The 25,193-nt window shown below is 51.4% G+C and overlaps 2 protein-coding genes across 13 annotated transcripts; one reads left to right on the top strand and one right to left on the bottom strand.

The window, feature by feature from the left end:
* The first annotated feature begins 384 nt into the window (after positions 1 to 384).
* MIER2 (MIER family member 2) lies at positions 385 to 13,048 on the top strand. Of its 11 annotated transcripts, XM_085517634.1 has the most exons (15): positions 551 to 579; positions 1,799 to 1,912; positions 2,054 to 2,172; positions 3,594 to 3,681; positions 4,193 to 4,344; positions 5,079 to 5,204; positions 5,759 to 5,879; positions 6,147 to 6,256; positions 6,736 to 6,805; positions 7,689 to 7,840; positions 8,083 to 8,164; positions 8,272 to 8,366; positions 9,138 to 9,265; positions 9,941 to 10,077; positions 10,281 to 13,048. In XM_085517634.1, exons 3-15 carry the CDS (start codon positions 2,161 to 2,163, stop codon positions 10,754 to 10,756), a joined length of 1,749 nt encoding a protein of 582 aa, XP_085373760.1. In that variant the 5' UTR covers positions 551 to 579; positions 1,799 to 1,912; positions 2,054 to 2,160; the 3' UTR covers positions 10,757 to 13,048. The 11 variants fall into 11 exon arrangements, 10 of the variants coding, with proteins under 10 accessions (XP_085373754.1, XP_085373756.1, XP_085373755.1 ...); XR_014935019.1 differs by lacking the exons at positions 1,799 to 1,912; positions 2,054 to 2,172 and having other exon boundaries at positions 462 to 579; positions 5,019 to 5,204; positions 10,281 to 11,027; positions 12,166 to 13,048; XM_085517635.1 differs by lacking the exon at positions 551 to 579 and having other exon boundaries at positions 962 to 1,912; positions 9,138 to 9,241.
* Positions 13,049 to 14,365: 1,317 nt separating this feature from the next.
* On the bottom strand, positions 14,366 to 22,423 carry MEX3D (mex-3 RNA binding family member D). Of its 2 annotated transcripts, XM_085517640.1 has the most exons (3): positions 22,371 to 22,423; positions 21,542 to 21,954; positions 14,366 to 16,951 (listed from the first exon to the last, which is right to left on the bottom strand). In XM_085517640.1, the coding sequence occupies exons 2-3, from the start codon at positions 21,636 to 21,638 to the stop codon at positions 15,696 to 15,698; spliced, it is 1,353 nt and encodes a 450-aa protein (XP_085373766.1). In that variant the 5' UTR covers positions 21,639 to 21,954; positions 22,371 to 22,423; the 3' UTR covers positions 14,366 to 15,695. The 2 variants fall into 2 exon arrangements, with proteins under 2 accessions (XP_085373766.1, XP_015742238.2); XM_015886752.3 differs by lacking the exon at positions 22,371 to 22,423 and having other exon boundaries at positions 21,542 to 22,143.
* Between the last annotated feature and the right edge of the window lie 2,770 nt (positions 22,424 to 25,193).

Raw genomic sequence — 25,193 nt, 5'->3', positions numbered from 1 at the left:
ATTCTGAATATGGACCCTGTATTCTCAATATGGGCCCTCTATTCCCAATATAGGCCCTCTATTCCCAATATGGGCCCTCTATTCCCAATATGGGCCCTGTATTCTCAATATGGGCCCTATATTCTCAATATGGGCCCTATATTCTCAATATGGGCCCTGTATTCCCAATATGGGCCCTATATTCTCAATATGGGCCCTGTATTCCCAATATGGGCCCTGTATTCCCAATATGGGCCCTATATTCTGAATATGGGCCCTGTATTCTCAATATGGGCCCTATATTCTGAATATGGGCCCTGTATTCTCAATATAGGCCCTCTATTCCCAATATAGGCCCTCTATTCCCAATACGGGCCCTATATTCTCAATGAGGCCCAACACGAACCGGAACCGGGCTCCATGAAGCCCCGCCTCCTGACCTCTGACCCCCGACCCCACCGCCCGCCCCGCCGCTCCTCCGCCGCTCCCCCCGCCCATCATGGCTCCTCAGCCAATCAGAGCTCACATCCACATCCGGGACCCTCGCCCCCCCCCCCCTTCTTCAACCTCCGCCGCCGCTCGAGCCCGGCCATGGCGGAGGTGAGTGCGGAGCCGGTGGGGTCGAGTCGGGCCGGGCCGGGCCTAAGATGGAACCGGGCCTAACATAGAACCGGGTCTTCCGTGTTGCTTTAGGGCCGGGTCGGACCCCATGTGGGGCGGGGATGGGATCCGAGGAGCGGGGCTGGTTATGGGATGGGAGCTGCGGGGCCTTGGGCCTGGTTGGGTGGGAGGCCTGAGGGGTGGGGGGGGTATGGGAGCAATGGGGATGGGAATGGGAACGGGGTGGGGGGGTGTAGGGGCGGAATTGGGGGCAGAACGGGGCTAAGGGGGGTATTGGGGGTGACCTGTGGTGGGGATGGGTTGGGACCCCTGTGGGTTTGTCTGGTGCTGTTGTTGTTGTTGTACCCATTGCACTGCGGCCCTATGGCATCTCATGGGGATTCCTTCATACTGTGGGGCTTCGTGGGGAATGGGGCATGTGGGAGTGATGGGAGCTCTGTGTGTCTATGGGGGGAGCTCTGTGTGTCTGTCTATCTATGGGGGGAGCTCTGTCTGTCTGTCTATCTATGGTGGGAGCTCTGTCTATGGTTGGAGCTCTGCAATGGCTGTTGTTTGTCACGGGACACCAGCTTCTATCAGAGTAGCAGTCCTCACCATTGGGACATCACAGCATCCTCTACCTGTCCTACCTGGAACAGCTCCGTCTTCATTTTAGCCATTGGACCATCAGAGCACAGTGTGCTGTGTTCCTCTTTATGCTGTTGCTTTGGTGTGATGTTGGCCAACACATCCCTTTGCCTTTGGGACAGCACAGTGCATTGTGGATGAGGTTGGAGCATGGACTTTCCCCAATGGCATCACCAGAACACAAAATCTGGGCAGTGCAGGATGTGACCCGTCTACAAGTCTTATCCTAAGACTAAGACGTCTTATCCTTTGTGGATGTTTTGCTCTTTCAGATGCATGGGATACAACACAAATGTGTTCCTATCCATACTGCTTTGCTCTGCCTACCGCTGGGGTTTGCAGAAAGCAAATCCAAGTTGACTCTCATAGAGTTCGAAATACGTGTTAAACTAGCTCAGGAAATCACTTTAGTTATTAAAATAATGATGATAGGTGGAGAAATGTTCTCTCTTTTTACTCATTTTCTTGCAAGAGTTGCTTCAGCTTGAGGGACTTTCCATCTCTGGCCAATTGTAGTCAGTGCTGCAATGGAAAATGGCTTTGTCTGTGCCCTTCCTCTGTGTTTGTTAAGATCTGGCTCTTGCTTGGTTCGACGTGCTCAAAAACTTGAATCCAGAACACAGAATGGAGTGCTGGAAACATCTGAAAATACATAGAAGAGATTGGATCATGGGTCAACGTCTGTGTAAGTGTTGGGAGAGGCAAGAGGTTGGAACGGGGTGATCTTTGAGGTCCCTTCCAGCCCAAGTGATTCTATGATTGCGCCTGAGAAGCAGAGAATAATGGAAGGAAACCTGCTGCTGGAAATACTTTTTCTTTTCCCAAGTGACCAATGGATGGAGGAGCCATTTTCCAACTTCGTGGTTCACTGTGGAGGTGAATGGAAATCACTGCTGCCATCTTCCATGGGGACGAAGCTGCCACCAGCAGTAGATGACACCATTGGTAACTCATCTGGGCACATCTAATGATGCTTTGGTGTCCCTCCTCTCTTGTTTCTTCCTTTCTCAATCCAAACACAGCAGTGCCAGTCATTTCATGGTAACCTCTAGCTTCCAGCAGTTCCCATTCACCCTAATGCTGCCTTAGTGCTCTGGGGACATAAACCTGTGATTACTTGTCATCCTGCCATATTGACTATTGCTCTTTGTTGTAGCATCTGATCTTTAATCCAAGAGCTCATCATTCCTTGACACCTTTTCAAGCCAGCCCTTCTGCTGCTGCTTTCAGTCTTCAGAATCCTTTGCGTGCAGCTCCGTATTGATCCCCGTGTGAAGGAGGCACAGTCAATATATGGATCATTGTCGCAGGACAGAGAGCTTTGCAGATCACTCGAGGCAAAAGGGAGCATAGCTCACACCCTTCTCATTCTCACCAGCCTGGGATTATTTGTTTGGATGGATTTATCCAAGAGGGTTTTGTGCTCAGTCCCATTCCAGCAAGGACCAGCAAAGAGACATTGAACTTTCCTGAGTTATGAATCCATTTCCCAGCATGACCACTCTCAAAATGGAGGTTGTCTGAACTCTTTCCTTCCATTAGCCCATAAATGCCTTCCTTCATGTTGTGCTCTGCCAGCAGCCGGGGTGGTCTCCAGTGGGGTTACCCTGTTGCTAATGATCAGACCCTGGGGATGATGAATGCAACCTGGATGCCCTGGCTCACAAAGTAGATCACAACGAGGTGTCAGCAATGACTGTGTTGTACTGATGCTCTGACTTCCATCTGCCATCAGATGCTCTCAGTCAGCTCATAGGCATCGCTTAATTACCTGCTCACTCCCTACCTGGGCTGAACTTGATGAACAGCATTTCCATGTCCCTGAGCACAGGGAGCTGCAGATGTTCTGGATTACTTTTCAGGCCTCAGCCCATATTGCTACCTGAACTGAATACCAAAAGGCAGGAGCCTGTTCTCACTGTCCACCTGTGTCATCTCTTATACCTCACCTCTGCTACTTACCTGCTTCATAGGCTCCTTTGCTGCCTGCCCAGCTTTGAGCCTCTCTGAGTCTCCTGAATGTGGTGAGGCCACATAAGTGAAGTAAACCATGAAGACCTGAGGTCTGAAGCTGGTGAGAAGATTAAATAATTAGCAAAGCACTAAAGGTAAAATGGAAACTCCACCACGTGCACTTAGAGACTGAGGGGAAGGTGAAGAACCCAAAGAGCAAAGCCACAGAAGAGCTGCTCAATACACCAAAGAGCTCTTCTTCAACAGCTCATTTTCCAGTGCTACCCTGTGTGGATTTTTATTAACTTCTGCTCTGAAATCAAACTGATTACATTTACTGGTGGGGTTGAGAGGCTGCAGGTGTGTTACATTCTTAAGAGGTGTCTCAGCTGTATCTTTCTCTTTCCTTTAAGGCCTCGGTGGGCAGGCAGAGCCCGAGGGTGGTACCATACCCAGCCCACAGCCTATGTCCTGGAGAGCCCAGCCTTCAGAGCGCAGCAGGTAGCAATTGTTTATCCTTCTGTTTGTTGGTCTGATTTCCAGAGGATTCCAGGATGCTCCTGGATCAGTTTGTTTCCTCCCCTTCTTCCAACATCTTTTGAACCTGTTGGTTGATTCCAATTACGTTTGTCTTAATAAGTCTTAATGATGCCAAAGCTCTTACAAATGTCCATTTGCTGTTCTCCCAATATTATCCTAAACATGCCTCAAATGAAGGAAAAGCTGCATTGTACATTAAGTTGGATGATATCAGAGAATCTAGCCAAGAGAGGAACATAAATACTTGGGAAACAGACATGGGATATGAATGTTTAGGGAGCCAGGCTTTGCAATGCAGTGTTCACAGAAGGACTTTGTTGCTCCCATCCTTTCTCATTCTTTTCTACCTAATCTCTTCCTCTGGCTTATTGTGGCTGCACATATACACAAGAATGGGTTGTGTCAAGTTTTGATGCATGAGAAGGTTGGGTTCAGGGTGTTGCTGGTATCCAACTTCTTTTAATCCCTGCAGTTGTGTCAATGGGCTCAGCTGATCACCGACTGAACCTAGCAGAGATCCTTTCGCAGAACTATGGTGTACGGGAAGAAAGGGAAGAAGAAGATGATGCTCAGGAGAAACAAAAGTCTTTAGAAGAGCTGGAGAAGAGTTTCAGTGCCTCTCAGGTAAAGGCAGCAAGGGAGGGGAAGGGAAATTACCTGATGGATTTTCTTGTTTTCTTTGACAGTACTGGTACCGAAGGTCTTTGTGGGAATCTGTCTTGCTTGCTGTATGCTGTGTTTAAGTCCGCCCATCAGTAAGTCTTAGATCCAGATTTGGATAGCAAGGAGTTGGTCTTTCAGCAGCTGGTGGTAGTATGTGATGGTCTGCCAGGTATCCACTGACAGCTGCTCCTTCACACGCTCTATTAAGGAGCTGTTGGCTGCATATGCAACATCCATCCCATGGTGGAGAGGAGCCACAGAGAAGAGATGATGTGGTTCTCTGGTGGGTGCCTCCCCATGGCGGCCTCAGTGGAACACAAAGTGTGTTCTTGCTCTTTAGGTCTGGCCCAAGAGTATTACAGGGATTTGTTCCATCTCTTCTTCTGTATCAGTACAGTTTTACTGTTTGGCATCTCTTCACCAGCATGGAACCTAGTATAAATATATTTTAAAAATACCTTTGACATTATTATTTTGGGGTGAAAGTTCCTGGCTTGTCCATACCTTAGAGACTAAACAGGTTGTGGTATCCTGGAAGGCCATACCCCCTTATGAGGCATCACCCAAGGCACTCAAAGCCCCCAGAAGAGCAGAGCTGCCATGACTGCCTCTGCATATCTCTGTGTTCACTGCAGCTGCTGTTGTTCTCGGTGATTGTTCCATGCCTGATGAAGCTTTGTCCTCCTCTCGCTCAGAGCAGTGAAATGCCATTTGAGGAGCTGCTTGCACTTTATGGCTATGAGGCATCCGATCCCATTTCGGAGCAGGACAGCGAGAGCAATGACATTCCTCCAAATCTCCCTGATATGACTCTGGATAAGGTAAGAGCAGCTGTCAGTTTGGGTGTGTGCTGTGCTGCCTTAGAGCTCCACATGTCTGGTAGCTCTTTGCAGAGTGAGTTTGGGTAATGCCAAAGGAAGGGGTCTACCTGGTTCTGGTGCCCCAGTGAGAAAAACCAGGTGCAGAAGTGTAAATGAATATACAGAGTATGGAGGAGGCTGGAAAAAAGTTGGCTTTTAAATAGAACACTGTCACAATTCTGTATTAAATTCTGTATGGAACTTTGGTAACAGTTCTTGGCTCATGAGGTGAGTCTGTGAATAGATGGGGAAGATTTGGATCTTCCTTCAGTGCTAGTTAATGTATCTCTGGCTTCCTTAGGAATCCACTCTCCTCTGAACACTTGGAGTGCTTCAAGGGAGAATCATCTGGGGATGATGGGGAGCACGAGGGAGAATCTATCTTTGAAGCTGTGGCTGTGGGAGGGTGAGGAGAGCTGTGGATACAGCCACCCCGGGGCAGAAATGCTTTCCTTTAGACCGCCCTCCCTACCCCCCTTCTTACTTTCATGTAATTTTCTTCTTGTTGTTAAAAGGAACAAATAGCAAAGGATTTGCTTTCGGGGGAAGAAGAGGAGACACAATCTTCAGCTGATGATCTGACTCCATCGGTCACGTCCCACGATGCATCAGACCTATTCCCAAACCAGCCTGGCTGTACGTGTTGCTAATTTCTATGTGGTTGCTTTGTACTTCACTGTGACCTGCAGAGTAAAGCAGGGAATTATTTCTTTACTTTGTCACTGAATTCCATGTGGCAACTGTGCACATTCTCTTATTTAAAAGAGTGGAAATAGGTGTAAGTTGTCACTGAGGACCACTCTGAAAGTGACTTTAAGACAGAGAATAAAGGGAAGGAGAGGAAATGTGGAGTGGTAGAAATAAATCATTTCATAACAATAAATCTTTCCCTTTTCCACAAAGCAAACAACTTCCTTGCTGATGAAGACAAAGAGCCCTGTTCATCTCCGTGTGCTTCCTCCATGGCTGAGGAATCAGAGGAGGATTCCATGCCATCTAGTGAGTGTAAGAAGGTGAGTGATTGAAATCTGTCTGAAACTGTTTTCTGCTTCACATATGCAAAGGCTGTGCCTTCGTAAGTCAAAAGTGCACTCTGTAGCCCTATAAAAGGGAATTGCTGGGCAGTATTCCCAGTGGGCTTTGCTGGAGGGGGAACCATCTTATCAAAGAGAGGAGTGGATTCCAAATTCATCCTGGCTATGAAGGTTGCAGGAGACCTTAAGCACATCTTTTATCTCCATCCTCAGCTATTTGCTGTATATCTAACATTGGAACAGTGTAAATGCCTGAAGTACCTAAAATATTCTCTGTCTAGTTGTAAATCTTTCTAGTTACCCTATAAAGGTGTCAGGGTTCCCTAGAAGTTATAGTGACACTGGGGACTGCAGATGTACCCTGGCCTTGTGGTGTCACAGTCCTTAAATAATGAAGTAAACTCAGTGCCCACATGCAGCCTGTTCCATTTACCCAACTTTCTGTGTTGGTATTTCAGGACATCAGTATTGGACCTCAGTTCCAAGCCACAGTTCCCATCCTCCACTTAAACAGGCACAGTGAAAAAGGTAAGGCAGCTTCCTTGTGTGTCTTGTTTGGGTGCAGGGCTGCTGACCTAGGGATTTAATAGGCTCTGGATCACTAAATCTATTTTCTATCTCTCATCTTGGCATCTTTCAGTATCAACACCAAAATTTACAGCTATATCCAAGCTAGCTTTAAACTAGCTCACTTGAATTTGCTTCTGGTAGGTGAACAGGTGAAACATGAAGGGTGCTAGCATTTTATATCTGAATAGGAAATGAAATCACTGTGTTTCTGGTTATTTTTATTGCAGAATCCCTTCTTGCTTTCCTCTGTGCTGCTTATTTTACTCATGGACTTAGAGCCTTGAGACCTAAAAGGGGCAATAAACACACAGTGGTGTTGTGTGCTGCTGCTGCTTTATGTGGATGCAGCAGCTCATGTAGGAGCATTATAATCTAGCACAGCTTTGCAGCTGCTTAGTTTTGTTTCTAGGATGAAGAGGGTCTTGAGCTGCCAGACTTGCAGCTTAAAGCTGCCTTTGCTTCTTCATCCTTTTTGCTGCGTGTGGGAAAATACACCTTGCAACCTTTGGCTTTTAAGTTGCCATGATTAATGAATCAAAGCAACAGAGAACATGGTAACAAAAAAACTCACCAGCCAACCCTTGTGAAGAAGTGGAAACAATTCAAGCCCTGTGCTTGGGTCTCTGGAATAGGTATAAGCAGTGTTAGGCTTATCTGTCTCCAGAATCAGGAGGGAAAGACGCAGTGCCTTCACACAGATGGCTGCCATCTCTAGTGCCAGGTTGTAGTCCAAGCAAAGGTTTTCTCTCTCCTTTTATCTCTGCTGTGCATGTCCATGCTGATTGTTTCTCAAAAGCAATAGGATTCTCTGATAAGCTGATTTCTGTGCTTTTTCTGTTAGCTTATGAAAATGAAGATCAGCTGCTTTGGGACCCAAACATCCTACCTGAAAGAGAGGTTGAAGAGTTCCTGTACCGTGCTGTGAAGCGGCGGTGGGACGAGCTGTCTAGCAGCAGCCTGCCAGAAGGAGAGATGGTGAAAGACAACGAACAGGTAAACTCTTGTAGGCAGAGATACTATCAAGATAAAATTCTGTCATAATGGTGCAACATTCCTTCGGAGATCCTGAGCAAGGCTCACTTAAAAGAGAACAGGACCTCCTGTGATTCTCACCTCCTGCTAATGGCAAAATGACTCCTGGGAAAAATAAGTGTTAGGAGACAGATGTGAGTCGTAAGGAGCTTCTGGTCTGTGTCTCTCATACAAGCTGTCAGCCGCTTTCATTTGTGCCCTAGGCTTTGTACGAGCTGGTGAAATGCAACTTCAATGCAGAAGAGGCATTACGGAGGTTACGGTTCAATGTGAAGGTTATCAGAGGTGAGAATCCCCTGTCTGGATCCTACCCCAGAAGTCAAGGTGCATAGAATTCTTCCTGGATTCTGTTACTTTTTCCCCAAATCCTCTTTCTTTCCCCCCCCCTCTAGATGAGCTTTGTGCCTGGAGTGAGGAAGAATGTAGAAATTTTGAACATGGCTTCAGGGTCCATGGGAAAAACTTCCATCTTATCCAGGCAAACAAGGTAAGGATGCTCACCCCTGTGTCACACTAAGACTGAGGGAATGAGAGAGGTGTATTTTGAGCCTTGGCTAATGAAGGAAGTTCAGGACTGCTGAGTTCCAACCCCAGGCTTTGTGTTGACTCATGCTAGCAGGTGATGGGCTGTTCACTGCCCTGCTCTGCCTTATTTTCCAGGTGGGAGAAGTCACAAACAACACTGGCCTGCATGAGTGATGTCAGTTAATTACTGATTAGCCCTTTCTGGAAGTCTCAAAAAGTTCTTTCCAAACTCTCAGCCCTTGCAGTACCTTCTGTGAATGAGTGAGTTGAGCATGTGGATGTTTTGTAAAGTCCCCTGGGGTCCTCTAGAATGAAAGATGCTGTTGTAGGGAGAACTGGGCCCCAGGACATATGCTGCTGTGCTGGGAGTTGGCAGAACCAGAGAGTCCAGTTCTGCTGCTGATTCATTGTGGGCATGTTGACTCTGGCCAGTGAAAATGGATGCAGGTTTGCTCTCTCGATGTTAAGTGTGCTACTGGAGGTGCAGGAAAGCCCTGCATGAATGTACTGTGTGTGAGCCCACACTGGGGTCTGCAAGAACATGGGGAATTTCCTTCTCTGGCTGATTACCACCTTGGAAATCTCAGTATCTGCTTCTGTTCTGCAGTGTAGCTGTGTCCGTAGCAATATATATCACCACCATGCACTTGATTTTCTGTTCTGCTCAAGATGGGTGAATAGCCCTCGCTCCATGAGACACATCTGGGTGCTTATTGAGATCTTTCCCCCTCAGGTCCGCACCCGGTCAGTGGGTGAATGTGTGGAGTATTATTACATGTGGAAGAAGTCAGAGCGCTACGACTACTTCACTCAGCAGACTCGTTTAGGAAGGAAGAAGTACGTCCTCCACCCTGGAGCCACGTGCGTGGAATATTCTCACACTAAAATTAGTAATATTGTGAAGGTCCCTGCTGCGAAACACCTCCAACTGTAAAGACTGTCTGCTCTGGAAGGCTTTTTGGGGTGGGAGCACGTAGCCTGTTCTCAGAGCCTAACCCACTGTTGGTGTGGGAAGGGATGCTGAAGCAATTACGTGCTTGGATCTGGGCTGACTTATGCCAGACAATACTGCTTTCTTTCATCATATAAATGCATTCATGAGAGAGGTTAAGGCCAGGGGCTCAGGGCTGATCTCAGGGAGTAATTCAGATGGATGAAATTTAAGGAATAGGATTTTTCTACATGCTCAATTTTGGATGTTTTGGAGGTGAATTAATTTATTACCCAGACGTTCCCCTTTGAGGCAAATTGAAATCTATGTTAATTACAGCAAATGCTTTTCTAAAAGCTTGAAGCTGTAATGCTTTAAAAGGTCAAAACGAAATATTTAAGTGGAATCCACCCTGATTTAACTGCGATTGCCTCCGTGCCAGAACCTAAACTGGGTTCTGCAGACTAAGAAGTGATGGAGTTTCCTTTTTGTGAGGCCTCTCCATCCCTGTTGCTTTATCTGTTGGTGGGTTTGGATCTGAGACTTCCCTGCCTACATCCCTCTGGTTTGTGGGTGGTCACAGTGCTGTCTGCCTTTCCCCACAGGGATTACACTGACAACGATTTGGATGGGGGTGAGGTGGAAAACGCCAGCCGCTCTCGGAGCTCCCCACCCATCCCCTCTGCTACCAGCTGCCTGGACTCTCACTTTGGCCAAGACCAGCTGGCAATTGAGAGCGCAGGTAACTTCCTTCCCTTCTCTGTACCATGGGAGAGGAGTTCTCCTCCTCTCCATCACTCAGCAGCTGGGCTCTCCTTTTGCTGTTATCCAGCAGTTGCTCTTTTCCTTGTATCATGTCAGTGTTCTCTCAGGGTATGGTGCATGTAAAGTTGCACGTCTTTCTCCGTCCATCTCTCTTACATTTCCCTCCTTTGCTGTATGCAGAGCCCCTGAGCGTGGAGAGCACAGCCTGCAGCCTGGGCAGCATGAGTGAATCGGGACAGGGCTACGAGTGCAGTACTCCTTCAGAGACAAATTGTTCCTTTGACCCCACGGAGGAGACCTCGTCAGGCACCATGTCTGCTTCCTGCACACGGCATACTGTCACCCCCTCGGACACGGGGCTCTTTGCTTTGCCACCAGCAGGACAGGGACTGGCAGAGAAGCAGGAGACATTACAAAACTCTGGTGAGACGATAACCATGGATTTCACTCTCCCTGCAGACATTAATGAGGGTTTGCCTTTAATTGCTGGCCCTGTGGATTTGGGCAGAGACCCAGAGGCAGTGGTGGCCCCTGCTCAAGTGTCCTTATCGGTCACGGATTTTAGCCTCATTGGCATGGGAGATGTAAATAGTTTCCTGACTGCTCATCAGGCCTGCTCAGCACCTGTGGCTCGGTCAGAGCCTTTGTCGCAGTGAGAATCTTCAGTCGCAAACCTGTCATGGACCCAGCAAGGACTTGGACCTGACTGAGTCAAATCCTGGAACTTCCACTGTTCTGTAGGGACAGTTTGGAGCTCTTGGTCAGCATCCGTCTTTCCATCCTCCTTGATCCAAGGCTACAGTGAAACCAAACGCATTTCTTCTCCAGCGTGTTCTGACACAGTCATACAAAGCTGGTGGCTGGCTTGAGTGAGGGGGGAGGCTGATGACTTCCCCCTCCCATTTCGTTGACCGTGTGTTACCCCAGGTAATGCCAGGCTGTTGGGGAAAATCCCTGCCCTCAGTGTAGGGGAAGTGCCCTCTGGCCCCAATGGGACAGTCCGAGTGAAGAGATGTCTTGAAAACAGGGATGTATCACAGGCACTTCAGGGCTGGGACTGAGGGTGCGGTCTGAAGGGTCCGAGAGCTTAGGAAATCAACATGAAGCACAGCCTGCTTGGGCTGGAGGGCTGTTCACCAGCAGAGGTGAGCGTGGTGATGCCAAAGGAAGGTGAGGAGACCTGGCTGTTCGCCCACATGTAGTGCATTGCAATAGAAGCCACCCTCCCTGCTCCCTTCCTCGCAGCTTTCCTGTGCTCTGTGGGTCGTGGTGCTGCACACTGTGCTGTTCTCAAAGCTCCTGCAGTGTGTGTTTCCCTCTGCCCCCAGCTGCAGGTGCAGTGGTGCAACCTCTTCCAGTCCCCTGGCCAAAGCTTCAGGGCTTGGAAATGGATGCTGTGTTAGTACGGTGCATGCTTAAACCATTCCCATCTTCCTTTGCAGAAGAAGGGAATGGTTGTCTCTGGGTTGAATCTTGCTTTGGACAGTGACTGGAGATAGAATAGTGAAGGTGAATATGGAGAAGCAGGAGGTGCAGGGATGGGCATGGATGTGTCTGCATCCTGGGAGAGCAACAGCTTTCAGCCCTTGTGACTTGCTGGCATCAGAGAATCTTCCCCACAGCATCACCAGCCATCCTCACTGCCACTCTGAGCACACAGTGTGCACCTCAGCCCTTGGGAGCACCCAGTGTAGGGCACCAATGAGCACTGAGACCCAGCAGGAGAACACATGGTGTTCCTTTCCCTTTTCAACCACCTCTGTTCTAAAACGTCACCCCTCGAGCTCTCATAAAGGAGAATAAGGGATGTCTGTACTGCCATTAGCACTCAGGAGGTGATGGGGTGGGTAGGAGCTGGTTGGCTGCTGTAGTGGCTGATAGTGCCGGGTGTAGGGTTTGTCCCTGGCTTAAATCCACCCATCGTTCTCATTCCCTCGTTCCATGCAGGGATTGCTGTCTGTTGACTTGCTAGGCAGGGCTCTGGTGTGGATATTCCCTTCCTCCAGGCATTTTTCCCCGTGGTTTAAGGGTTTTTGGGTTAAGATTGTTTTGCTTATTTTGGTAGAAGCCTTCAGGGCTGTGATCCTGCACTTGGTGGTGGTGGATATGGAAGATGACTTAAACTATTAGCCTGGATCCTCCTTTTACCTGAGGAGCACGGAGACAGCGCCAGCCAACACCAAGGGATGGCTTAGGATCCAACCCATCGTCTCTCACCTTCTGAACCCCAGACCTGTTCCCCTTGTACCAGCAGTGGGTTGTTTCAATCCCAGCCGTGCCAAGATTCAGACACAACCCTCCTGTGACCGGGCATCGCTCTGCAAACCACACATGGTAAAACAGAGATGGTTGGCTGCATCCAGCTGCTGGAAAGGGGAAAGCAAAGCCAAATGCCGGCTGTATAGTGGGACTGCCCAGGTTGTGATCCCCCCTTTGTGGGGTAGATAAGAGGAAGCTCAATGGAAGGAGAGGAGGAGGTAGGGAGGGCTGGGCCTTGGCTTCTCTCCATCAGCCAAGTTTTTAGTTTTTAAGGCTTTCTTTTACCTTTGGTTTGTTTCAATAGGGGATGGGGGGGGTTTGAGGCTGGAGGAGGCAGCAATGTCTCTTATTTATATTATTCAGTGTTGTTTACAGATTCGCATGGGGTTGGGGGGGGTCTTTCTATAGGAGGAGCTGGGCTTTAATTGCTTTAATGGAGGGGGCTGGAAAATGGCCGGGATGGGGATAAGGAGGTTTGTATTTTAATGGGGTTTTTCCTTACAAAGCACATTCACTCGGAGCTGCTCCCAGTGCTCGACTCCTTTACCCCCCCCCGCCCTATATCCACCCTATATCCGCCCTATATCCACCCTATATCCCCCTCACGCCCTACACTGTGAAGTGAAACTGCCTTGAAGGCCCCTCGCCGTTATTTATTTAATTAAAAAAGCCTCATTTGAAAACAAAAACGAGCAGGAAAATGAGCCTCGGGGGAGTTGCGTCGTGGATTTGAAGGTCCCTGTTACTCCAATTGAGCTGCCAGGACCTGGAGGAGCAGCTTAAAGGACCTGCCACATGGTCGTACTGCGCATGCGCATGGGCCCGCAAATATGGCGTCTCTCCGCTCTAAGCGCTCTATGCCTCCAGTGCCGTCGTGTCTATGGTAACTAGGCCTCCTGCGCGTACTGCGCATGCGTGTGGAGCCGCAAACATGGCGTCTAGCCGCTCTATGCCTCCAGTGCCGTCGTGTCTATGGTAACTAGGCCTGCTGCTCGTACCGCGCATGCGCTCGAAGCGCCAAAAGCCACTTTCTCGCGCTCCGACCGCTCTGCGCAGCCAGTCATCCGATCTCTATGGTCTTCGGTCCTCCGCACGGCTGTACGCGGAAGTGGCTCCGTGCTCCTCAATGGGAGGAGGTGAATATCCGAGGCCTGAGGGCAGCGGGGCTTAAACCAGCAAATAACGACAGAAAACCTTTGTTTTAGAGGAGAAAATCATTCAGTGAGGGCTATTCCTCATTCCCACGGGCTCCACTCTCCTGTGGGTGGGTTCCCATTGCCCACAGCTGTAGTTGTTTCTGGGTCTCAATGGCCCATCCTTCCCTATGGCACCCATTCATCCCTATGGCCCATTCATTGGGTCCCACGGGCGCCCATTCATCCCTATAGCCCATTAATTGGGTCCCATGGACTCCCATTCATCCCTATGGCCCATCCTTCCCCATGGCCCATTCATTGGGTTCCCATGGGCAGCCATCCTTCCCTATAGCCCATTCATCCCTATGGCCCATCCTTCCCCATCGCCCATTCATCCCTATGGCCCATTCATTGGGTCCCACAGGCGCCCATCCTTCCCCATGGCCCATTCATTGGGTCCCATGGACTCCCATTCATCCCTATGGCCCATCCTTCCCCATGGCCCATCCATCCCCATGGCCCATTCATCCCTATGGCCCATTCATTGGGTCCTATGGGTGCCCATTCATCCCCATGGTCCATTCCCTGGGTCCCACAGGCACCCATTCATCCCTATGGCCCACCCTTCCCCATGACCCATTCATCAGGTCCTATGGGCGCCATGGTTGTCTCTCAACAACCCATAATGGGGGGAAGGCAGAGGATGGTGCCCCCTGGGGGAGCAACAAGGCTCCCAAACAAACACCCCCTTCCCATTGATAAGGGCTGTCACCTGCAGCCCCAAACCCACCCAAACCCATTTGTTCCCCCCAACCATGTCCCAAAACCCACCATCCCGAAGGCATCCAATCAGCAGAGGCAGCACAAGGGTTGGTATATATAGTAAAAAGTCTTTATTAAGAAGGCTTTGAAGTCAAAAAATAAAACTCTTGATACAATTTTCATCACCGTCAAGTCAGCTCAGCAAATATATAATCAGTACTTTAGCCAGGTAAGGTTAAAGGTCCGTTATTTGTTTGTTTTTTGTTTGTTTTTTTGTATTTTTTTTTCTTTAAAATAAAATATATTTTAGTCTTTAAAATTTATTCAATAAAGTACATATTTATTATTTTTTTTCCTTTTTTTTTTGTTTTTTTTTTCTCCTAGAAATTCCCTACATATACAGAAAAAAAAAAAAGAGGTAAAAAATGAAAACTAGAACGACAAAACCAACAACAAAATCCTCCCCCCCCCCCTTTCATCCTCCTTCCCAACCCTCCCCCCTTTTAAACCAACCAAAGGAGATACTGAAACCTTCCTGCCTTTCTGCTTCTCAATGTATTTCAATGCTACCCCCCCCTTTACCCCTCTCATAACCCTCCTAATGCTCGATGGGCAACTTTTCACATTGGCAAAAAATAGAAGATCCAAAAGACCTGCGTTACCAAAAACGACGACAACAAAAATATATAGATATATATTTATAGAACCGAATCATCCGAACAAAAATAATTATTATAATAATAATTAATAACTACGTACAAAAAAAAAAAAAAAGAAAAAAAAAATAAAGGGATGATGGAAACCGACAAAAAATTATATATAATAATAATAGAATGCTTTTAAAAAAATAAAAACAAGACGACTCTTTGCGTGTCCTTTGAAAATAAAAAGTGCAACCGGGACCCTTTTCTTTCTGTTTATTTAACTTTGCAAACTGAATACTGTTATTTGGAAAGGACTGTTGAACAACAGCTGGGCTTCCTCTCTTTCCCCAGCTGCCACAGCCGGGCTAAGAGTTAAAGCTATTCTGTAAACATTGGGTTCTGCTCCTCACTGCGGTTCTGCATCTCTCTCCCTCGTCGTCTTCGTCTGCCCCCTTTTTCCTCCCCTCACCCTCCCAACCCCTTTTGCTCTGCCCCCTTCTTCCCTCCCCTCTTCAATCCTGTCCCCTCCGGCTTCAATCCAGCTGGAGAAACAGCATCTCCATCCCTGCACCCCCAAGTCCAATCCTTTCAATACAAAGGGTTGACGCCGACAGTCGCATTGATGCCAACGGTTGCCTTGATGCCAATGGTCGCGTTGACCCCAACGGTTGCGTTGACCTCAAGTGTTGCGTTGACCCCAACGGTCGTGTTGACTTCAACCTCTTCAAGTCCTTAAAAAGTTGAGTTGGAGGGGAAAGGGAGCCGGGCTGCTCGCTGCATCAAGCTGGCATCGGCTAGGAGAAGATATGGATGGCTTGGGTGGCCGGTGTGTGGCACGCGGGGCACTCGGGCTCGGCCTTGCCGCAGATGCGCATGGCACACTCCATGCAGAAGAGGTTGTGGCCGCAGGGCACCAGGGCGGCGATCACCTCGCTCTCAAAGCACACCATGCACTCACGGGAGCTCTTGCGATGACCGTCGGAGCTGCTGGAGTCGGTGGGTGAACCAGAAGCGGCCGAGACGCTGCCGGGCAGCGATGAGGAGGAGGAGTAACCTGTGCTGGTGGAGAAGGAGGAGAGCGAGCCCTGGGTGGGCAACCAGGACAAGGTGCTGACGGGGTTGCTCTGGATGCGGCGTGCCAAGGGGTGCTCCAAGGCCCCTCCGGAGCTCTCTGGCAAGGTGGGTGAATGGCGTGGTGTGGCCGTGCCGCTGTTGCGTCTCTGTGAGCCGCCAAAGGCTTGCAGGGGGTTGGCAGCACGCTCAAAGGGCGACCAGATGGCGGCGGCAGCGCTCGGCGTCGTCAGGTCCAAGGCCAAGAAGTCGAAGCCGAAGTCACATTCCTCTGGGCCCAGTGGGGCTGGCGCATCGCTGAAGGTGAATCCCCCTCCGGTGCTATAAGGGCTGGTAGGGCTGTTATCCGCCACCCGCCCGCTGTAGAAGGACTCGGTGGAGGCGCTGCCCAGGGAGCTGAGGCTGTCGTTGCGCAGCGCGGCCGCGGGCCGGCGGGCTGGATGTGGGGCTTTGGCCCATAAACCAGCAGAACCACCCTGCAGGTCCAAGCAGACGTCGGTGCCGTTGGTGTGGAAGTCGTTGTCGGCGTTGACGTCCACGAAGGAACCCGTCCGCATGGTGATGTGGGCCTCGATCTCCTCCCGGGCTCGATCCACGTTCTCGGGCATCCCCGTCACCTCGAAGACGGGCTCCTTGTCTCGGCTGGGAGTCACGATGTAGGTGTGTGTCTGCTGCTGGATGCGTTTGATGGTGGCTCCCTTGGGTCCCACCACCAGCCCCACCACGCGGTACGGGACCCTCACCTGGATGGTGGTCTGGCCCGGTAGGTTGGGGGGACCCTGCAGGGCACCTGTCAGCCCGTTCACTTTGTTGCGTGTCGCTCGGATCATGGAGAAGTGCTCAGCAGCTGAGAGGATCTCCCTCTTGGCCATCTCCACATCCTCCTTCCTCCCGGTGACGATGAAGATGGGTTCCTCGCCCCTCACCGGTGTCTTGATGTACGTGTTTGTCTTGGCACGCAGGGCTTTGATTTTGCAACCTGGAAAGTGACAAAGAAAGGGAAAGCGATGATGTACTGAGGCCAAAACCTTGTGGGAACACAGTGCCATGGAGGGAGAGATGCAGAGCCAGCAGGACCCAGAACCAGCAGGACTCAGTGGGTACCACAAGTATCCAGCAGGATCCAATAGGACCCAGCAGGTGCCCTGGTTCTGTGGCTGCAGCCCAGACACCCCTAGCAAAGGCTCTTGGTTCCTTCACACCTCACACCAGCTGCTAAGCCAGGAAATGGCTCAAGCACAGCAGGAATGGATGCAGAGGGATGGGTGGGCACCAAGGCAGGTGGGTGCCAGCTGAGATGGGGTTTGCTGCCTCTCCCGGCCCCACTGATCACACCCTCAGCCCGCTCTGCAATGCACACTTCATTGCACAGCAAACCCAAAGCAAAGCTGGGATCTCACAGGACAGAGGGAGAAGGAGCGGAGTCTGAAGCCCATCCCTGTGCACTGCGATTGCTGCTGCTGCTCCACATCCACAGCACCAAACAGCTGAACGGCACCGGGAGAGCAATACAGTGCACACAGAACAGCAGCTGCGAGCGTATGGAAAGCTCCTCCTGCTCTTAATTCCCAACAGGAGAGAAAAGGGAGCCCTGAAGGGGGGCTACAGCACGACCCCCTGCAGCCCCAACCCACACAGTGACATCTCCAGTGGGATCCAACGGGGGACAGAGGCAGCAGAACCTCACACAGCTCCCAAGCCCTGCGTGCAGCCCCAGAACAGAGTGAGCTGCTGGGATGCAGCCCTATGGATCCACTCCCACCCAGGTTCAGCCCTTCCTGCAACCCCTGCCTGAGCTGCCCGGCTCCCATTGAAGCCGTGAGCGGCTGCGGTGCTCTCCAAGGAAGAGAATGTGGGTGGAGAAGGGTTTGTCGGAGCTTTTCCTAATTTAGGACAGCAACTGGAAGGTGTATTTATGGCTGGGGGCAGCGCAGGGGGCGGGGAAAGCAGCGGCCCAGTCATTGGGGCTGGGCAGAAACAGCAGCCACCAAAGACCCATTTATTAAGTGTCAGCTCCACTTTGCCCTCCCCTCTGGATCCCAGCACCTGCTGTAGGGCTGCCCTGCTCTGGGAGCAGCAAATTGGGGGCAGAAGGGAAGGGAGCAGCAGCAGTAGCACATATAGGGTTTGAACTTACATATAGGGTTTGCACTCACAGCCACATGTGTCTCATTGACTGGGGGAGAGGCCACAAAGCAAAGGGGAGAAGAACCTGAAGAGCTGCTAAAAGCACCAGGTGTGATTTGGGGTTTGAGGCTCTGAGGACGCCACGTGCTGCAGGGATGGGGGATCTCAATGGGTTCACAGGGTGTTTGGGGCTAAAAGAGCTTTGGTGTCATCAGCTTTGGGGACACAGCGGGTGGATGGACCCAAGGCAGAGAAATGGGGCTGGTGCCTGCTGGCTGTGGGATGGTTGAACATCCCAGACATCACCTTGGGCTGCTATTTGGTGACACAATTAAATACACACAGTGAGCCACCACGGCACATCCATACAACCCCACAGAACCAATGGAACCCCATGCTAGAAGAGTCTCATCAGCATCACAGAGCCCAAAACCAATGAGTCCCATCCTCAGGCAACTCTGGGAAGTGCCCAAAGCCCCCATAACATCCCACCTGGGATGCACCCGAACTGCACCACACGTGGTTCCATCGCCAGCCAGCAGCAGGGGAATGAATGCTCTGTACCAGCAGGAGCTATTTTCAATCAGTCCCAACACGCCTCCAGCCCAGATGGCCGCATCCTTCCCGAGTCCATACAGCACAACATGGGGACCTGGGATAGAACAGGGTCCCCCCCAGCACCTCCTGCATCCCATTGGGGTTTGGTTTGCTGGGGGTGGCCAAGGTGCAGCTGTAACGATGAGGGATGAGGAAAACAAGGTGCCAGACTTCGCTATAAATAAGGTGGCTTGAAAAGCATTGCAGCAGATCCAAAAAGACTCTATAACAAAACAGGGGGGAGCTACAGCCCACATTGAACCCAACTGACACATCCACAGCACCCGGGGGGCTCCTCTGTGTGCTCACCCTGGGGGTCTCAGAGCAGGGTCACCCTCATGGACATGGCATAGCACTCATGATGCTCCACCTGCACCCATTGCAACACAGGGACCCCATTGCCCACCCTGTGCTCGAATCAATCCATCCCCAGCACAGCTCCCATCACCTGGACCCCGCTGCCCTATTTCTGCTGCTTGCAAAGAACCAAACGATCGGTGCCCACAGCACTTGGAGCAGACGATCCCTCCCACGGACGGAATCATGACCAGGCTTGTACGAGGAGGCACAGCCACGTAATCCTGCCCGGCCACATTGTAGGGTGGGCATGGAGAAGGGCCCGGGACTTTGGGTTCATGTCACACCAGCATTGAGATAGCAAAGATGCCCCTCAGTGCAACAAAGGTTTAATGCTTGAGCTGCTTAACTTAGGTCTGGAGGAGAGAGATGAAAGAGAAGGGAGAAACAGGAGCAACTGCAGCCAACACCCTGTGCCGTGTATCAGCCCATGTGGGTTGGATAAGGATGGTGCTGCCACATCACTGCAGGACCCACAGCTCTGCACTCAATGGGGCAATGCAGGGACAGGAGGACGGGTCCTACAGCACCCAAAGAACCACCCAGCAACACACAGACCTCACAGATCCATATGGGATGGGGACACGCAGCCCTCACCCCAAAGCCACCACCCCCCCCAGCACAGCATCCCCACAGTGCATGTGATGGGGACGTGAGGGACCTCAATGCCTGCAGCAATGGGGGGCAGTGAGGAAGAGGAGGCTGATGGAGGAAGGGTTGAGCTGGGTTTTGAGGCCGCTCAGTCCTCATTTAAACCAAGCAGAAGCACAGAGACACCCCACTATGAGCACGGACCCCTTGCACAGCACAGAACCATCCCAGCACACACAGAACCCGCGGTACCGAGCACTGAGTCCACTCCAAACCACCATCCCAGCATGGGGAGGGGGCACAGCATGAAGCCAACAGTGCTGGGGGGGGGAAAGGGGGATGCACACAGAGAACAACCCAGGGAGAGCTCAGCAAGGGGGGCTGCAGCCATCGGACCCCATTGGTGACCCTGGGACCCCATTGGTGGCACCAGGACCCCATTGGTGGCTCTGGGATCACGTTGGTGAGCCCAGGACCCCATCGGTGACACTGAGATCCCACCAGTGAGCCCAAGACCTCATTGGTGACCCTGAGACCCCATTGATGACCCTGAGATCCCATTGGTGACCCTGGGACCCCATTGGTGACCCTGGGACCCCATTGGTGACCCTGGGACCCCGTTGGTGGCTCTGGGATCACATCAGTGAGCCCAGGACCCCATCAGTGAGCCCAGGACCCCATTGGTTACCCTGGGACCCCATTGGTGGCTCTGGGATCACATCGGTGAGCCCAGGACCCCATTGGTGACCCTGAGATCCCACCAGTGAGCCCAGGACCCCATTGGAGACCCTGGGACCCCATTGGTGGCTCTGGGACCCCATCCATGAACCCAGGACCCCATTGTTGAGCTCAGGATGACACAACAAAGCAAGCAGACACTGTATCCCCTCCTAACACATCACGAGCATCCTCCATGTGAACCCCAACACACCATGGGGGTCCACAGACCCCAATGGAAGCACCGAACCACATCCCCACACCGAGCACAGCACGATGCTGTCCCGACATGGGGGTTCAATGTGATGTACAGCTGCTCTTAATGAGCTCTCATCATCCTGGGCTCGGCGGTGCCGTATCTACAGCGGGTCAATGGGGTGGGATAAGGGGTGCTAAAAAGTTGGGTGTCCCGATGCCGGTTGGGAGAGAGGCTGGTGGGGAAGCAACGTAGGCCAATGGGAAGCGCAGAGCATGATGTCACCACGCTAATCACAGCATGGCTCGGGCTAACAAAGAGAACAATGAGGCTGCCCAGCTCCCCTTCTTTTCCCTTAGAAAATAAAAGGTTTCCCCCCCCCCAAATCCCTTCAGCAAGGAGGGATGGATGGAGATGGTGGAGGAATGGGATGGCTGGGAGGTGTGGGGAGAGATAGGGGTGTGTGTGTTAAGGGGGGGGGGTTATGGGGGCAGCCCCCTTCTGGTTTTAATTCATTGGGGATGTTTTGCCTTGTTAAGGTGTATGGGATAATGGGGTGTGTATGGGGGGGGGTTGGGACAAAGCAATGTGTGCTTATGGGGTGAAATAAGGGGGGAGAGCTTAGTTTGAAGGGGGGAGTTGGGAGAGGGAGGGGGTCCTGGCGGGGGGAAGGTGGTGAGGGGTGGGGGGGGGGGGGGGATATGATTTGTTATAAAGGACTTAAGAAAAAGTCCGGAGATGGGCTGAACTTTTAGATGGGGAATTAAGAAGGGAGGGGGGAGGGGAATGAGACAAAGAATGCAATTGACCCAAATGCTGTTGGGGGGGCGGGGGTTGAAGGATTCAGACCTATATGGGGGGGTGGGGGGGTCCGAGGAGACCCGAGAAGGAGGGGTCTCCTCGGACCCCCCCTTCTCCCCCCATAACCTGGGGTTAATACTATAGACCCCGGACCCCCCCCAAACCCTATAGGGATCCCATTACCTTGCCGGCCCACGATTTCAGCGACGTGTTCTGAACTGGGTACGGGAACGCATTCGGTCATATTGACGCTTTTTTTCCTATTGCCGAGTATATTCATCTGATCGGTCAAAAGAGGTTGAAGTTGATGAGGTGAGAAGTTACCAAAAACTGATGATGATGATGATGGTGGAGAGGTACCGGGAAGACTCGGGCTTGTCCCGGGGGGCTCCGGTTCCGTCTCCCCACCCCCTCCACCTCCTCCACCTCCACCCGGTTCGTTCGTATCCTCCAAACCCAACAAGGAGAATTGATCCAAGGCGAATCTCAGCTCTTCGTCTTGCGTCGATATCAACCCCTCCCTCCTTTTTTCCGTATCAATCTCCGGTTCCTGCCCGGTTCTATTGACGGTCGACGTTAATGGGGGTGGTGGTGGACTAGAAGAAGAAGGAGGAGGGTTTAATAAAGCTAAACAACGAGGGGGGGGTCGGCTAGACTCGCCTCCATCGGGTTGATAGATGGAGCCGGGCATGGCGGTGCGGTGCTTTGCGGGGCGGTGGCGGTGCCCGGTACCCGCACACGCCGACTCCCCCCCCCCCACCCAACCCGGCCCCTCTCGACCCCGCCCCCCCCCCCCACTCCCCTTTTAGCCCCCTCCCCCGACAATGGGCCGCGCCCCGGCGCCCGCATGCGCAACGTGGGAAGCAGGAAGGGGGCGTGAGTTAAAGGGGGAGGGGGGGGGGGTTAAGCTCCGCCCATCTAGTTCCGTGACCGAGCCCACTTTTAAACATCCTGGCGGGAAATGGGGGGTGGGGGAGTGGGATTTTATGGGGGGGGGGTGATACATCCCGACCTTTATAATGGAGCCGGATGGGAACTAAGCAGGGTCTGCCTTATTACAGCCTTCCAGGACCTAAAGAGAGAGAGACGGGTGTTATAGGGAAAAGAGGGGAGTGGGATTTTATTGCGGGGGGTGATACATCCCCACCTTTATAATGGAGCCAGATGGGAACTGAGCGGGGTCTGCTTTATTACAGCCTTCCAGGACCTAAAGGAAGAGAGAGAGCCACGTTATAGGGCCGGGTGGTTTAAATCCTCATCGTCCTAATAGGGGGGAAGTAGGTCAGATTGGGGGGGGTACATCCAAAGGGAGATGGCTGCCCCATCCCTGCAGGTACCTGAGGCTGTGGATGGGCTCTGAGCAACCCAAACTCAGGGGGCAACCAACCCATGGCAGGAATAAGGGGCTCAGAGCTCCCTCAATCCATTCCAGCCCAGCCATACTGTGATTCTATGACCATTAAGAACCCTTTTAACCCCCCCACTGCACCCTCCCAGCTGTTACAGAGCTCCCAGCAACAGCACTTTGTATCTCCATCACCTTAGTGGGGGTGGTCACCCATTCCCCCCTCTATGCTCCCAGTTATATACATCAGCTCCTTGCAAAGCATTCCCCTCCCATTCACCTGCCCCACCTGAGCCAGGCCCTGCAGGGCATTCCCAGCTCTTCCTGGCAGTGACTTCATGCTCACTCACCCCTAACGCTTATCAAGATCAAGTTATTAGCTCACCCACTGCCTCAAAACACCCACCCCATCCTGCTCAAAGTCCACAGGCCACAATTCACACCATTCTCTAACCCCATCCCTGTCTATGGGACCAGTTCCACCACTGGCATTGCTTCTAACTGCAAGAACCCCCCCCCACCTCAGGACCCCCCCACTCACTGTTTGCCCTGCACACATCCCAGCAAACATTAACTCCTGAGGGTCAGCAGCCAAACAAGCACCACCAGTTTTGCCCTTGCGCTCCCCAAGGTCTGACCCACAATGAGGGACTTTCAACCCATCCTTATGATGATCCCCTTCCACTTCCCCATCATTCTATCCAGCAAGATAACAGCCATCAGGAACTGCAGCCTTCTTTCCATTCTGTTTAGCTGGCAGCTATAAGAGGAACATTTTCCAGTTGCTGGAATGCCCTCGTGCAAGCTCAGCTTGCTCCTCTCCTCTTGTGGTTGCATTTCTTCCTATCACCATTTCACCTGCCCTGTGCTCACAGCACCATCCCATCCCATCCCATCCCATCCCCATCCCCATCCCCATCCCATCCCATCCCCATCCCCATCCCCATCCCCATCCCCATCCCATCCCATCCCCATCCCATCCCCATCCCATCCCCATCCCATCCCATGAGCTGCTGAGGGCTCTGGGTTGGCCGGGAGCAGCTCCCAGTTCCCTGCTGAAGGCAGATGTGACAAAAGCAGATCTGACTGTGAGACGTCTCCTGCTCACACTCCTCAAAATATTTCACTTACTGAGCTGAATCACTCCCCATCAACCCACTAAAAATAGTGGCTTTTCCATGACTTGCCACACAATCGCTGCAACCTCTTCATTCCCAGCTTCTCCTATTGCCAGAGACTGGCAAAAAAGAAACAGAACCCAAATAAAACCCCACCAAAAAACTCCCAGAGGTGGTGAAGAACAGCAGAGATGGGGACACAGATCGATGTTCTCAAAGGTCTATTCCATCCTTTGTGGTTCGGTGCAGCCTGAATTGATGCCATGCTGAAGCTCCATAAGGAAATGCTGTGCACGGGCTCCTGAAGTCACCCCAGCAACTGCAACAGCAGCTCTAAACTCTGTCACTTTTGCCCACGCTCTCAGCCCTTTAGGGAAATCACTGCCGTCACGTCCCACAACACCTTGGAAAGTGCCAGCTCTTATTTAAAACATGGGCTGGTTTTTTTTGATGGCAAATCTGGTTGCTTGATGTTATGCCTGTGCTCCGTTCCATTTCCAGCCCAAGTAGCTCATGCTTTCTTCTATCCCTCCCTTCTTCATTTCACTCGTGACCCGAAGTTACCTTTCTTTTTTAACCTGTGTAATTAGCAAGTCCTTAAAAGTCTTGGCTTCATTAACAAGGGAACATGGGTTACATAAATTAGACAAATTCTTCAGCACAAATCCACCTGCCTACCAAAAACTCCACTGCCATAGTAAAGAACAACCATAGAGGAGGAGAGGCAGCTGGGAGACAATCAGTGGTCACTGTGGGCTGGGTTGGGTTTGGTCATATTAGAGGTCTTTTTCCAGCTCTAATGATGCTGTGATGCCTTAATGATGCTGTGATTCTAAGACCCAACTTCCCTGAACACAACTGAAATGAGAGAGTGGGCACCACTGCTTCCAAGCCCACCTACACAACGCTTGCTTATGGTTTCCCCTATTTCCTATCAGGGTTCATTCCCCATTCTCTCTGCTGCTGCTCTGTGGCCATTTACCAAGCAGCCTCAAGTTGGGGAGCTGCCCCTAGAAGGCTCAGCACTGTGCTCAGCTGAGCATCCTCAGAACACAACTGTCACCCAAAGCCACCCCCTGCGTACACACAGGAGTTAAGAACGCTGTACTAAAGCAAAGCAGAGGTGTAGCAGCACGTTAAGCCATTTTCTGGATGTGGAAATACATCAATATAACCACAGCAAAGTTATTATTACCACCGTAGCTATGCAAGTGTTAACTCCCTCCATAACTCTGTGAGATCCACTTCTATTTCAGGTCAAGTGTGTAAATGCAGAACTTGCAACACCCTACCTAGAATATTTATTCTGTTACAAAGACCAGGCCTTAAAGAGAGAATACCTGAATATGGAGGGGGGGGAACCCTCACACTC

This window comes from Coturnix japonica, chromosome 16 (genome assembly GCF_054131305.1).
Source record: "Coturnix japonica strain WE chromosome 16, WE-NBRP24, whole genome shotgun sequence".
Taxonomy (NCBI): domain Eukaryota; kingdom Metazoa; phylum Chordata; class Aves; order Galliformes; family Phasianidae; genus Coturnix; species Coturnix japonica.
This window is presented reverse-complemented; position numbering and strand designations above follow the sequence as displayed.